Source organism: Chiloscyllium punctatum, chromosome 11, assembly GCF_047496795.1.
Source record: "Chiloscyllium punctatum isolate Juve2018m chromosome 11, sChiPun1.3, whole genome shotgun sequence".
Taxonomy (NCBI): Eukaryota; Metazoa; Chordata; class Chondrichthyes; order Orectolobiformes; family Hemiscylliidae; genus Chiloscyllium; species Chiloscyllium punctatum.
Genome location: NC_092749.1, coordinates 109,371,066 through 109,386,089, shown reverse-complemented (window position 1 = coordinate 109,386,089; position 15,024 = coordinate 109,371,066). Strand labels below are relative to the sequence as shown.

Here is a 15,024-nt window from a genome sequence, read left to right as displayed (position 1 = left end):
CAACTCACCCCCTCCCCAGACCACAACTCACCCCCTCCCCAGACCACAACTCATCCCCTCCCCAGACCACAACACACCCCCTCCCCAGACCGCGACTCACCCCCTCCCCAGACCACAACTCACCCCCCTCCCCAGATCACGACACACCCCCTCCCCAGACCGCAACTCACCCTCCCCCAGACCACAACACACCCCCTCCCCAGACCACAACACACCCCCTCCCCAGACCACAACACACCCCCTCCCCAGTCTGCAACTCACCCCCTCCTCAGACCACAACACACCCACTCCCCAAACCACAACTCACCCCCTCCCCAGTCTGCAACTCACCCCCTCCCCAGACAACACACCTCCTCCCCAGACTACGACTCACGCCCTCCCCAGACCACAACACACCCCCTCCCCAGACAACTCACCCCCTCCCCAGACAACACACCTCCTCCCCAGACTATGACTCACCCCCTCCCCAGACTACGACTCTCCCCCTCCCCAGACCACAACACACCCCCTCCCCAGACAACTCACCCCCTCCCCAGACAACACACCTCCTCCCCAGACTACGACTCACCCCCTCCCCAGACTATGACTCACCCCCTAGGTGAAAGTAAGGACTGCAGATGCTGGAAATTAGAGTCAAGGTTTGAGTGGTGCTGGAAAAACACAGCAGGAACGAAGGGCTCCTGCCTGAAACATTGATTTTCCTGCTCCTCGGATTCTGCCTGACCTACTGTGCATCTCCAGCACCACTCTCATCTTGACTACAACTCACCACCTCCCCAGTCACCCGAGATCCCGGCAACAAGGAGAGACAGCCCGTATGTTGGGATGGAGGCCCCCACTTTGTCCCAGTCCAGAGGTGGGGGGGGGGGGAGGGGAGCAGACAGAGACATGGAAGAGGGTGGTAAGTGTGTGCCCTTTGACAGTCCCACTCCTGCCCTCGTCCCTTTGAACCCATCCCCACCCCGACCCCACCCCCAGCAACAAACCCGCGGGAAAACCCCAGCCCTTCCCCACCACCCCAACTGGATCCGCAAAGTGTAGGCCTCCAGTGGCAGCCTTTAGGACCCAGAAGGTGCAGGGTGGCCAATTGGTCAGATTCTGCTGGGAGGGGAGGGGAGGGCAGGGAGGGGATTACTCCGAGGCCTGGGATAGGCTGGGAGGTGGGCGGCTCAGCTCTCAGTGAGCTGATTGGCCGATGGTGGGTTGAACCCTCTTGCTCGGCGAGGGCAGCAAGATGGCCGAGACCCAACACGTGCATAACCCTCCCCAGGCCCAACCACAAGGGGCTCTTGCAGCACAGTGGTAGTATCCTTTACCTCTGAGCTAGGGGTGGGAGGGGTTCAAGTTCCACCTGCTCCAGCAGATGTCTAATAAGATCCCTGAATGGGTTGATTGGAAAGTATGCCCCCAACTGGCCCCACACCCCCGTTCTGGGCTAATCTTGCCCAGGGATACCAATAATGGTGCCCCGACAGTGAGGCAATCCATACGTACTGGGATATATCTTGTTATTATGTTGGTCAACGATATCAGCTCATTGTTTCAATTTAGCCACAGTAGCATTTCATCTACCCCTAGCCCCTTGGGTCATTCAAGGACCTGTCCCTGGGGTTTTTAACACATGAGGGCAAAATAAAACCCTTGTCTGTCATTGGTAATTTGTGAGGGGGGGGCGTAGGGGGAGTGGAGGGGAAGGCTGGTGGAAACTAGAATTCAACTGCACATCCTGCGGGTGACCGGCTGAAAAAGGGGCTGTTTCCTTGCGTTCCTGTTGGCCCTACCATATGGAGAGGACAAGGGGTGGGATAGGCAGCCCGTCCGAGAGGCTCAGGCGTAGAATATCAGCTCCGGCAGCTGCCCCCCTTGCACCCCAGTGCCGTTGGTACTGTCCGAGGAGCACTGGAACTGGAAGGAGACTTTGCCGCACTGCACCTCGGTCAGGCCCTCCTGCCCAAAGTAGCTGAGCTCGTTGCCGTCCAGGACCACACTGGCCGTGTAGAAGGTGTCAGGCTCAATCTGCACGGGGTGATCGAACCACACCGGGAAGGTGTGGCTGGAGCCGTCCGAGTAGAACTTAGTGAAGTTCTGGCCCAGCAGGACACCCTGCCTCTTCAGTTCCAGGGTGACGCTGTACTCGGCCGCCCCACAGCTCGAACCGTACAGGCCGAAGCCTGCCACAAACACCCGCCGGTCCACCGCAAACTGGATGCTGTCGCAGCGCCCCCGGTAACGCCACTGGTTACTGCGGTAGGCGCATGACTGGAAACGGTGGCAGCGCTGAGGGGCCAGGCCCTTTCGGGGCCTAGAGACAAACTCCAAGTCAGGCTTCTTGGCCGCCGTGTACCAGAGGAAGATGTCATTGGTCTCGTGGAGGGTCAGCACGCCGGACTGGGCGGCGCCGTTGGCAAAATCATCCAGGGACATGGCAGGGATGCGGATCTGGTAGAGCGCCTTCCCCAGCACCTTGCGCTTGTTCTCGATGTTGGCGGAGAGCTCCCGCCGCTGGCACTCCACCTCAGCCCAGTTCAGCACGGCCTCGAACAGGACAATCTCCTTGGCGTTGAGGGTCTCCCGGTTCAGGATGCTCTGCAGGGTCTGGTAGTCAATGTCGCAGAAGCCCTCGGACTTCAGGGCCAGCTCCGCCTGGGCGTCGATGACCTCCCAGCACCTCTGGGTCAGTTCAGGCTCCTCAAACAGGCAGCTCTGGGACAGCAGCACGCAGGCGTTCTTAGCGCTCAGGCTGGTCTCCAGGAAGTTGACGCAGGCCCGGGCCAGGTGGGGCACGATGTATTTCTTCGCCGCGTACAGGGTGGCCAGAACAGTGTCTGCCGCCAACTCAATCTCATCGCAGTAGATGTACCTGCAGGGAGAACCAGAGCCATTAGCAATCGCAAAGTGAATCCCTGCTTGCTCCCCAGTGGATCTGGGAACGGGGTAAAGGGACCATTCCACTCTGTCCAGGTTGTAAGTTTCCTCGCTGAGCTGGTAGATTTGTTCCGAGATGTTTCGTCACCATGCTTGGTAACATCAGTAAGCCTTACAAAAACACCCTGCAAGTCTGCAACAAACACTACATCAGACAGACAGGCAGGAAACTAGCCACCAAAGACATGACCCACTCTCACTAGTATCCTTACATACAGATGAGGAAGGACACCACTTCGACTGGGGCAACACATCCAGCGTAGGACAGGCTAAACGGAGACACACACACGGGAATTCCTGGCATTCAGACCAGAACTCCATCAATAAACACATCGATTTGGATCCCATTTACCAACCTCTGAGAAAAAGAACCAGAAATGTTATTACCCACCTTAAGAGACCAAGACACATTCATAGAAAGTGGGACAGAACACCAGCCCTTCACCGGAGGCTCACTGATGATGTTACCGAGCATGGTGACGAAACGTCTGAGATCAGACCTTCCAGCTCAGTGAGGAATCTTACAACCAGAACCTCAACCTGAGCTACTAATCTTCCCCAAAATCACCTTCCAGCCTGTGCCAGGGTGGCTTGTTCTGTTGGGAAAAGGTCGCCCCCGCCCCCCCCCCATGTTGAGGGATATCTGCTCCGCTGATCTCTCCAGTGGTGACTGCTCAGAGCACCGCTCTGTCAATGACAATCAGATGACTGGCCCATTTCAACACACCGCTGCCTCTATCAAAGAGGCTGGGGACGGTGTCAGTTGGAGATTGAAATCTCCTCCTCCTCAAGATGTTAGCTACATACATAGGGCCACTCAGCCCCTTGGGCCTGTACTGTCCCTCATTCAGACCAAGGCTGAGCTGGCTGGCTAAGGCAAGGTGGAGGGGGTAGATGTGGGATTGTACAGCAGCAGTCTTACCCCTCTGGCCAATATGCACCTTTGTTTGTGGGTGCTTGGACACCCCCCACCCCACGCTGGTGAGTTTGGGGAGGGGGTCAGGCAGGGGATGGGACAGATGGAAACCACCCATTCTCCCTTTACTGATGCCCCCCTATGAGGTTTGTGGTAAGATACCCAGTACAGTTTCTCCACCCCAATACTAATTATGACCTTTATATGGACCATTAATGTGTGTCAAGGCAGGACAGGCATTAACCCAGCCAGGGGCATCATGGGGGAGCATGATAGGCAGAGTCCTGTGGGGTTACCTGGATGTTCTGGGCGGGAGGGGGAAGTAGCTACCCCTTAAGGGTGCTCAATGCCCAATTGAGGTACCTAGCATTGAGAAGAGGAGGGCACTGACTGTCACCCATTTGCCCTTGATGTTGAAATACTCCCCTCCTTTCACTTCTCTCCCCACTTTTCCCCCATTCTCCCCCACCATTCGCCTGTAGATTGTCATCCAGACACCACACTGGGCCTCTGCTGGGTGTTGTACTTGACTCAGCCAATGCCTCCATGGTGGTGCTGCCGAGCATTACAGCTGCCGATCTCTGATTGGCCGGTGGGACCTCCTTGGGTCCTTGATCTGGCTGGGACGGGCATCGCTGGCCTGTCAAGTGCCTGAATGGAATTCAGCCATGATGACAGAGAATGGGGAGTAGGCTCAAAAGGGCGGAATGGCCTACTCCTGCTTCTGTTTTCAAAGTTTAAGTCATTAAGGAACGAGGTAATGTGTGGCTGTTGACATCACAAGAAATAGGAGCAGACCATTCAGCCCATCGAGTCTGCTCCACCCGTCAATGAGATCATGGCTGATTAGATAACACTGCAATCCTATCTCCAGCCTTGCCAGCTTTCCATCCAGCAGCCAAGATCCACGCCCACTGTTACAGTACAAATATAAACAAATACAAAAGCAGCCATCAGAAAGTGAGAGGAATTTCTTGTTACTCACCTCTACTCAAGCCCCTTGCTTATATGACACAAAAACTGGTGTTTAATGGGGTTTCCAGGTTTAGTTCTTCCTTGTATATCCTCCTTCCAAGGAATTTTAAATCATTACAAACAACAGATTAAAAACTTTACAAGGTGTAACCCTCCTCAGCTATTCAGAAAAGAGCAACTACTGTGTGTGTGTGTGCGAGAGAGTGTGAGTGTGTGAGTGAGTGAGTGCGTGAGTGTGTGTGTGTGTGTGTGTGTGTGTATGTGAGAGTGTGAGTGTGTGAGAGAGTGTGTGGGCATGTGTGTGTGTGAGTGAGTGCGTCAGAGAGTGTATGAGTGAGAGTGTGTGACTGTGTGTGTGTGACTGTGTGTGTGAGTGAGAGTGTGTGTGTGTGTGTGTGTGAGTGAGAGTGTGAGAGTGAGAGTGTGTGTGAGTGAGTGTGAGTGAGAGTATGTGTGTGTGTGAGTGAGAATGTGTGTGTGTGTGTGTGTCTGTGTGAGTGAGAGTGTGTGTGTGAGAGAGTGGGAGTGTGTGTGTGTGTGAGTGTGAGTGTGAGTGAGAGTGTGCGTGTGTGTGAATGAGAGTGGGAGTGTGTGTGAGAGTGGGAGTGTGTATGTGTGTGTGAGTGAGAGTGGGAGTGTGTGTGAGAGTGTTTGTGTGTGTGAGTGAGAGTGGGAGTGTGAGTGGGAGTGTGAGTGAGAGTGTGTGTGAGTGTGTGTGTGCTTGCACTATTTTAAGTATCGCTTCCTGCTCTGCAATGTCAGGGCACAAATTCCATAAACCCTAGGGTGGGGGGGTTTCAAAACTAGGGGGCATCTTTTCAAGGCGAGAGGAGAGAGATTTAAAAAAGACATGAGGGGCAATTTTTTTAAACAGAGTGGTTCCTGTGTGAAATGAACTTCCTGAGGAAGCATTGGATGTGGGTACAATTACAATGATTAAAAGACATTTGGATAAGTAGATGAATAAGAAATGTTTGGAGGGATATAGGCCAGGAGCAGGCAGGTGGGGCTAGTTTAGTTTGGGTCTATGTTCAGCACAGACTGGTTGGACCGAAGGGTCTGTTTCCATGCTGTATGACTCTATGTACTTTGACTCTATAACACCTGAAGCTAATGAGGAAGTCCACCTTTTCCACAGCCTAATATCAATCTTGGTAATCGGGAAACAAACGTTTTCTTGGCAGCTTGGTTTCAGAGTCAGAGGTTCAAGCCCCACTTTAGGAATCTTGCTTTTCCATTCAGTCAGTGTTAAACACTTCGGAAGGACTTTTCTGCTTTAAAGATCCTATTTTAATGCCAGTTGTTATTATTACACTGTCAGCCATTGCTCAGGCAGTGGCATCCCTTGAGACATAAGGTTGTGGGTTCAAGTCCCACTCCGAAGACTTGAGCATCATCTCAGTCCAGGTTACTGTAGCTGATGCAGGACTGAGAGTGCATCACTATTGTAGAATCTCTACAGCATAGAAGCAGACCATTTGTCCCATTGAGTTCACACCAACCCTCTGAAGAACATCCCACCCAGACCCAAGCCCATCCCTGTTACCCTGCATTACTCATGGCTAACCTACATGTCCCTGGACACTATGGACAATTTAGCATGGTCAATCCATCCTAACCTGCACGTTTTTGGACTGTGGGAGGAAACTGGAGCGCCCGGAGGAAACCCATGCAGACACAGGGAGAATGTGCAAACTCCACACAGACATTTGCTCAAGGCTGGAATCAAACTCAGGTCCCTGGTGCTGCGAGGCAGCGGTGTTAACCATTGGGCCACCGTGCTGCCCTACGGTGGAGATTTCTCTGTTGGGGCATTAAACCAAGACCTCACCTTCCCCTCTCTGGTGGACAAAAACAAAATCCAAACCTGGAATATTGGGGCAGTTAGAGGGAAAGAAAGAGGGAAAATTATAAATTTGCCAACAAAGTCAACACTCCACTAGCTAATAATTAGAAAATCTTCAAATTGTTGAAGTGATGCATTTCTCACAAATTAATGTGGAAACTCAAGTTTAAGGCTGCAGATGTTCAGGAGCTACCACACGGGAAAGACATAGTGGATGGGCAATGGGCAATGTGTCAAATGGTAAGAAATTTGAATTGGGAAATGAAATCTGAGATGCAGTTTAAAAAAAAGTATAACTATCTAGTTAAGAGCTTCCTATTTAGCGTACGTGTGATAGAAACGCATTAGCTGTGAACTCACCAGTCCAGAAGGTGGGTTTAGGGTGATGGCCTTTTTGTCTGTAGAAGTGTGTCAGTTATTTTGAAAAAAAGACTTCGTTGCTAACTTTGACTTTTGCCTGATCCAATTTAAATCCTGCAATGTCTGACAATTCAAAGCTTTCCTTGTGTGCTGTGGCTTCATGTTTTAAAGGAGGGTTGTTAATTATTGAGGATATTGATTAATTCTGCTTCAGGCAGAGAGTCCAAATATCACACTTGTCCACACAAATGCAGAAGGTAACATTACTGTGGAAATGCACCTCCTAAAGGAGTTTGAGAGAATGTAAAAGTAGCTCCCAAAGCCCAGAAAAAAGCCCTTAAGTAGAGCCGTGAAAGAAAGAAAGTTATGTTGCGAACCTGACTTTTAATCCTAAATTGGTCACAAAATCAGAAATTGCTGGAAAGCTCAGCAGGTCTTGCAGCATCCCAGTCCCAGTGAGTCTAAGACAAACAGCTTTGACTTCTTGTCTCATTTTAACAATACAAAGTACAATCCAGCACAGGAACAGCGCTGACACATTTTGTCCTTCCATACTAAAACGGTCTTCCCTTACAGGATCCGTATCCCAGGTTAGGTGAATTGACCATGCTAAATTGCCTGTAGTGTTAGGTGTAAGAGAATGGGTCTGGGTGGGTTGCTCTTTGGAGGGGTCAGTATGGACTTGTTGGGCCGAAGGGCCTGATTCCACACTGTAGGTAATCTAATCTATTCCCTTCTTATTCATGTATCCGTCCAGGTGCTTCTTGAATGCTGCAGGTTCCAGGCACTCACCACCCTTTGTGTGAAAAACCTGCCTCGCACATCTCTTTTAAACATCCCCCTCCCCGACCCCTGCACCTTGACTCTGAGTCCCGTAGCAATTGCTCCCTTCAACCTGGGAAAAAGCCTTATATCTTCCACTCTGTCCATGCCATTCACAATCTCATAAACTTCTCTCAGGTCGCCCCTCAACCTCCTGCGTTCCAGTGAAAACAAACCCAGTCTGTCCAATCTTTCTTCACAGCTAAAATCCCCCCATACCAGGCAACATCCTGGTAAACCTTTTCTGTCCCCTCTCCAAAGCATCCACATCCTTCTGTCAGTGTGGTGAGCAATGGTCAATGAAATAATGTAGCCATTATGGAATCACAATCCCATGTGTACTGACCCCATAATCACGAGATTCTATGATTATTGGGGCAATAAACATGTGATTGTGATCTCAAATCTATCTCCTGCCAGAGCTGCAGACAGGTTCCTGTCAATCCCCATTACTATCTGAAAATGTATCTAGCATTCAGATTAAAATTCATATTGAGACTAATTGTGACTGATGCAAGCCCTTTCTTTCTTGCAATTTACTGAAATAAGATTATATTTTTTACGGTCCATCGAATTGTGAGTGTTAATGCAAGTGTGTTGTACAGTCATTGGTGTTCCTCAGTTACTTCAGTTTTCCAGTTTGTGGAGAATTTCAGAAAAGTCAGGCAGAGTGGTTTCTGGTAGAAATCTTTAGCATTACGAGTGATCAATGTGTGACCACTGTGGAGACTGCACTCCCATGAAATGGTAAAGCTATGTAGTTTCTCGACAGTGTTAACCTGGAAATAGAACAAACCTGGAGCAGAAACCGTACTGTGTCAAGGTCAGTATCGGGCCTGGAGGTTTCAGTATAGTTGACGTGGTGACATGTTAAGTCTGTTGCTGTTATTATTGCTGATGGCAGAAGAAAATACACCTTCACAGGCACACACACACTGCGCTGACAACCCAGCTCTGTCAGCCAACCAGCTACCCTCAGACTCAAACTCATTTTACACAAAGGAAGTGCTCGTGTTGGAAATGATCGCTCCCATTTTGATTCCTTCGTGGAATGATCACATTGCAGGATACAATAATGGCACTGTGCCACAGTGTGAATTATAATAAGTGCCTTATACTGGGTTTGGGAGCTGAATGCCAAATGCTTAGGACAGAGGGTAAGACTGTGTTTCCCTTCACAGTCCAAAATATTAGAAGACATTCCATATTTAGATACTGCAAGGCGTTTTGTTTGAAATCTAACCTACAGTATATCCTTGTAAAATTGCTTGTCTTAGGCTACTGGAAGCATAGGATTTTTACAGCACAGAAAGAGGCCCTTCGGTCCATCATGTCCGCACTAGTTATCAAGCATCCATTTCCTCTAATCCCATTTCCCAATAGCCTGTGTTATTTCAAAGGCTCATCTAAATACCTCTTCAATGTTGAGGGTTCCTGCCTCTCCCACCCTTATAGGCAGTGAGTTTCTGATGCCCAGCACACTCTGGGTGGAAATAACTATCATCAAATCTCCTCTAAACCTTAAGTTACTTGTGTCTCCCAGTTACTGACCCCTCTACTAAGGGGAAACATTTCTCCCCATCGACCCTGACTATGCCCTTCAGAACTTTGTACAACTCAAGTCAGGTCTCCCCTTAGTCTTTGCTGCTCTTAGGAAATTAACCCTAGCCTATCTAGTCCCTCCTCATAGCTGAATCACCCTAGTACGGGTAACATCTTGGTGAATCTCCTCTGCACCCTGACGAGTGCCATCACATCCTTCCTATAGTGTGGTGACTGTAGCTGCACACAGTACTCCAGCTGTGGTCTAACTAATATTATATACAGATCCATCATAACCTCCCAGCTGCTGTATTCAATGCATTGACTGAAGGAAACCTCCTTTATCTACCTGTCCTTTTGCTTTCAAGTATTTATGGACATACACAGGAAGATCCCATTGATCCTCTGTACTTCCTAGCATCCTACCATTCAATGGGTACACCCTTACCGTGTTCATCCTCCCAAAATGCATCCCCTCACACTTTCAGGCCATCCTGTCCATATATTGTCCTGCAGTCTAAGGCTCATCCTCTCGCTGTTTATCACTATTGCTCATGTCATCTGCAACTCTCTGATCATACCTCCTACACTGTTATTTGTATTAGCACTCACTCCTGCTTCACAAATGATGAAAGCTCAGTCTGTACTGCGGTGTTTGCCAGCTACAAGATGCACTACAGCAACTCACTGAGGCTCCTTCGACAGCACCTTCCAAGCCCACACCCGCTATCATCTAAAAGGACAAGGGCAGCAGATACATGGGAACACCACACCCCTGCAAGTTCCCCTCCAAGCCATCCTGACTTGGAAATATATCACCATTCCTTCAGTGTTATTGGGTCAGAATCCTGCAGTTCTCTCCCTCAGGGCACTGTGGGTCTACCTTCAGCACATAGACTGCAGTAGCTTCCAAATGTGTTTCACCAACAGCTTCTCAAAGGCAATTAAGGGTGGGTGACCAATAATATGATATTGAGGGGGATAGATAGAGTTAATGGTAGTTATCTTTTCTCTGGGATTTCAAGACTAGGGGACACAGTTTTAATGTGAGAGGCGAGAGATTTTAAAAAAGACATCGGGGCAAATTCTTTTTACCCAGAGGATGGATGGTTCATGTGTGTGGAATCAACTGCCTGAGGAAGTGGTGGATGCAGGCACAGTTACAATATTTAAAAGACACTTGGATAAGTGCATGAACAGGAAAGGTTTGGAGGGATATGGGCCAATCGGGGCAGGTGGGACTAGTTTAGTTTGGGATTATGGTCGGTATGGACTGGCTGGACCGAAGGGTCTATCTCCCTCTGTATGACACAATGACTCTAAATGTCGGCCCAACACAACAAATTCTTTGCTATTTAATTATTTCCAACACATATACAACACCATTTGTTTCCCAAACCAAACCTCTACATCAAATGCTTTTACCATACGTAATGAAAGAGACAGAGGCACTCACTTCAGCATGGTGAGGAAAGCACATGGTTCGACATCAGGAATTCGAATTTCATCCTTGTCTTCCGCCAATTCCCCGTAAAACATTGCGTGAAATACTGAGCTCCCCACGGCCAGGACATACTGCAGGGACGGAGATTGAAAGACCAGTTACAACGACTAAGATTGTGGAACGAACACTAACAGGTTCACGGCAACATGGGAACAGGAGGGGGTCAATTAACTTCTCATGGCTGTTCTGTGACCTACCTTCAGAGAGTTACCTTTGTCCTATGTCCCTTTACATAGAAATATTCTATTGTTCCCAAATTCCAAGTTATCAACTGACCTAGCACCAGTTGATGTTAGAAGACTGTTATTCTGAAGTGTTGCTTTCTTCATTTTATAATTTCTTCATAAAACCTGCAATGCTGGATTTTTCTAAGTTAAAAATTACACACAACACCAGGTTATAGTCCAACAGGTTTCATTGGAAGCACTAGTTTTCAGAGCGCCACTCCTTCATCAGGTATTTGTGGACACTACCACCTGATGAAGGAGCAGCGCTCCGAAATCTAGTGCTTCCAATTAAACCTGTTGGACTATAACCTGGTGTTGTGTGATTTTTAACTTTGTACACCCCAGTCCAACACCGGCATCTCCAAATCATGGATTTTACTAAGAACTGTAACTGAAGAAACTGTCCCTAGGTCCCTATGTATCTAACAGAGGTGTACAAGGCAACTTGTACACCTTGGAGAAAGTGAGGACTGCAGATGCTGGAGATCAGAGCTGAAAAATATGTTGCTGGAAAAGCACAGCAGGTCAGGCAGCATCCAAGGAACAGGAGAATCAATGTTTCGGGCATAAGCCCTTCTTCAGGAATCTTCAGGATGCTGCCTGACCTGCTGCGCTTTTCTAGCAACACATTTTTCAACTTGTACACCTTCCACAGGTTCTTTCTAGTCATTATTAGACCGATGAATGGACTCTCTCACCCCAAATAATCCTGACCTTGCTACCAATGCTCTGGCCTAATTTAACCTGTAAGTCTCTGCCTAAATCTCTTTGATCTCTACATCCCTGCTATGATCTGCCTGCACTGCTCATAAACAAAGCTTTTCACTGTACTTTGTATACATGACAATCAATCAATCAATCAATCATTTGAGTACTTGTGATAATAAAGCAATATAAAGTTTTGGAAGAGAGTTTTTTTTGAGTAGCGTTTTTGAGTAGGAGCGTTTACTAACTCAACAGTTTTAATTTTAGGGCCTGAACACCAACTTCCACATCCTTTACCCACCCCCATAGCCCAGAGCCCATGATAACATGGGCTGCTTTTAACACAGCTAGCCCATTTTCATCTACTCAAGGTCTCCATTGTCAGCTCATCGTCCTCCCTGGCTTACCATCAGCCATCCTTTGGTCTGCCTGACTTTCTGAGTGCTGTCTCCACCTATTTGCTCATTCCTTTTTCCCCTCCAGCCCCTGTCACTAGCCTAAAGACACCCCCATGAACACTGACCCTATCCGGCAAGCCATGATGATGATCACCCAAATGCAGGAGTAAAATACTTCTCATTCTGATTACTAACACTGCAGAGGTGCAAAATTAATGACATTTTCCTGCATGGGTCAGTGGGCAGAGTACTGGAGTTGATGCATTTATTGCTTTCATAATGACTGACCAGTTAATTCTCCTCTGAAATTCTCAGTTAATGGAAGGAACAATCTATCCTTGCTGTAAACATTGGAACGCAGGAACAGGAGTAGGCCACTCAGTTGGCCTGTTCTGCCATCCAATGAAATTCTGATTGATCTGTGGCCTAATTCCATGTAGCCTTCCTTTGGCCCACAGACCATAATACCTTTGCTTCAAATATTATCCACCTCAGATTTAAAATTAACAACTGATCCAGAATCCACTGCCATTTGTGGAAGAGAGTTCCAAACCTCGCCAACCCTGTGTGTGTAGAAGTGCTTCCTCACATCTCTCCTGAACGGTCTGGCCCTAATTCTCAGACAATGCCCCTAGTTCTAGAATCCCCAGCCAGTAGAAATATCTATCCTGTCCTTGCCTGTTAATATTTTGAAGACTTGATCAGACCACTCGTCAAACATTAAATTCTGGAAGAAACAGGCTAAATTTGTACAACCTCTCCTCATACCTGACCTTCTGGGGTTATCATTCTTGTAAACCTACATTGTACTTCCTCCTGGGCCAATCTCTCTTGCCTGGGAACGATGGGCTGAATGGCCTGCTCGTGTCCCCATGAGAGTTTTGTAGCATAAAATGCTGCAAGTCTTCCGTACGGAGTACGGGGTATGGGGCCCAGTTCTGTTTGCAGTTCTTTTATTTTAATTCATCCATGGATTGTGGATAATCGCCAACATTTATTGCCCATCCCTAATTGCCCAGAAGGCAAGTAAGAGTCAGTCTCATTGCTGTGGGTCTGGAGTCACGCGTAGGCCAGACCGGGTAAGGTTAGCAGACTTCCTTCCCTGAAGGGTATGAGTGAACTGGATGGGTTTTTACCTCAACAATTTCATGGTCATTATTAGACTCTCAATTAAGTGTCAGCAGGTGGGATGGACAGTAGTGCATGGGGACACTAAGCAACATCAGCAACAAGGGCAAATCCTAGGCCAGAATTCAAATTCACCCAGCTTCATAATTTCCAAGCATTGGCCTTTTGGTCTTCAACATCATTGGATGATCAACACTAAAACAGTTAAGAAAACAGTTTGTGCAAAGTTTTAACAGTGTTTCCACTGGACAGTTTGTTCAGTTGAAAAGGAATTTGTTTCACAACCAAACCTCACTTTGTTTCAAAATACTGTTCCAAACATCTTTGACGGAAGACTTGCAGCATTTTGTGTTACAAAACTCTCACGGGGACACAAGAGCAGGCCATTCAGCCCATCGTTCCACCATTCAATGAGATCCTGGCATGACCTGGGAGCTGACTCCAAATCCCACCCGCCTTGTCCCCAAATCCCTGACTTTCTTTAGGTGACCAAGAGAAACAGGATCGCTGGCTTATAACATTAATAACTGATTTAGGATCATTAACCATTTGTGGAAGGTAGCTCCAAACATCTGCCAATCATTGTGCATGAGAATGTTTCTTCAGTGCAATCCCATTCCCACTTTTAGATTCCACCCCCCAGTCCTACACCCTCCAGCCTGGTAAAATAATATTGCTCCATCTACCAGATCTGTTTCCATTAATTTCTCAATGAACCCATAAACCTTTTATATTCCACAAAGAACAATCCTAATTTGTGTTTGCTCTCTCCTGGTAACTTATTGTTACTGGTTCCTGGGATAATTCCTGTCAATCTACACTGCACTCCGTCCACAGCCCCCAATATTCTTTGTAGTGGCCAGAATCACTGACAGTGACTCCACGTAAGGTCTATGGGCTTCAGGTGTACCTGCAGCCCATTCTGCAATGCCCCTTGTAATTTAGTAGATGAGATCTAAAGGCCAGCATTCTATCAGCCTTTCTGACTGGGTTATAAAATGATTTTTATTTTGGAAAGCACATCCACAGTACGATGGACAATGGTTCGAAAGTTGACCAAAGTGAGTGCAGGTTATTGAGGCATGCTGATATTTCGTTGAATAACCGTCTCAATCTGCATTGCGACCCCCACCCCCTCTGCCCAACCGTGCCCCCCCCACACCCCCGTGCTCCTTACCTTGTGCCCAGGCAACCGCTGGGATCCTCCTTGTGGTCCCACAACAAAGTGAACATCCGCCATCAGGTCATTGTTAAACATCACGGCATTTCTAGGGGAGAGGAGAGTGTCACACTTTGTGTGTGATCAGAAAACGTCATGCACAACGTGACTATAGAAGCTATACAGCTCAGAGAGAGGCCATTCAGTCCACCATGGATATTCTGGATGCAACAAGAGCAGTGCTGAAAGCGGTAGCCTTCAAGGTCAGTTCATCTCATTGGAGGGAGCTCAGTAAAGGTTCACCAGGACGATCCCTGGCTTGGAGGGATTGTCTTAGGAGCAAAAGTTAAACAGGTTGGGACTCTACTCCCTGGAGTTTAGAAGTATGGGAGGTGACCTCTTTGAAACATATCCGATTCTTAAGGGACTTGACAGGATCAATGTTGAGAGGATGTTTCCCCCTCATGGGGGAGTCTAGGACCAGAGGGTACAGTCTCAGAATAAAGGGACACCAATT

At 48.2% G+C, this 15,024-nt stretch overlaps 1 protein-coding gene across 3 annotated transcripts in view; it reads right to left on the bottom strand.

Annotated features, from left to right (window-relative positions):
- Positions 1-977: 977 nt before the first annotated feature.
- Positions 978-15,024, bottom strand: part of btbd3b (BTB (POZ) domain containing 3b) — a 56,019-nt gene continuing 41,972 nt past the window's right edge. For 2 of the 3 annotated variants that reach the window (XM_072581511.1, XM_072581510.1), the window contains 3 exons: positions 14,526-14,616; positions 10,843-10,961; positions 978-2,860 (listed from right to left, as the gene is read on the bottom strand). In XM_072581511.1, the coding sequence (XP_072437612.1) occupies positions 1,828-2,860; positions 10,843-10,961; positions 14,526-14,616 (1,243 nt within the window). In that variant the 3' untranslated portion in view covers positions 978-1,827. The remainder of the gene's footprint in view (positions 2,861-10,842; positions 10,962-14,525; positions 14,617-15,024) is intronic. The other variant, XM_072581509.1, reaches the window with a different exon arrangement.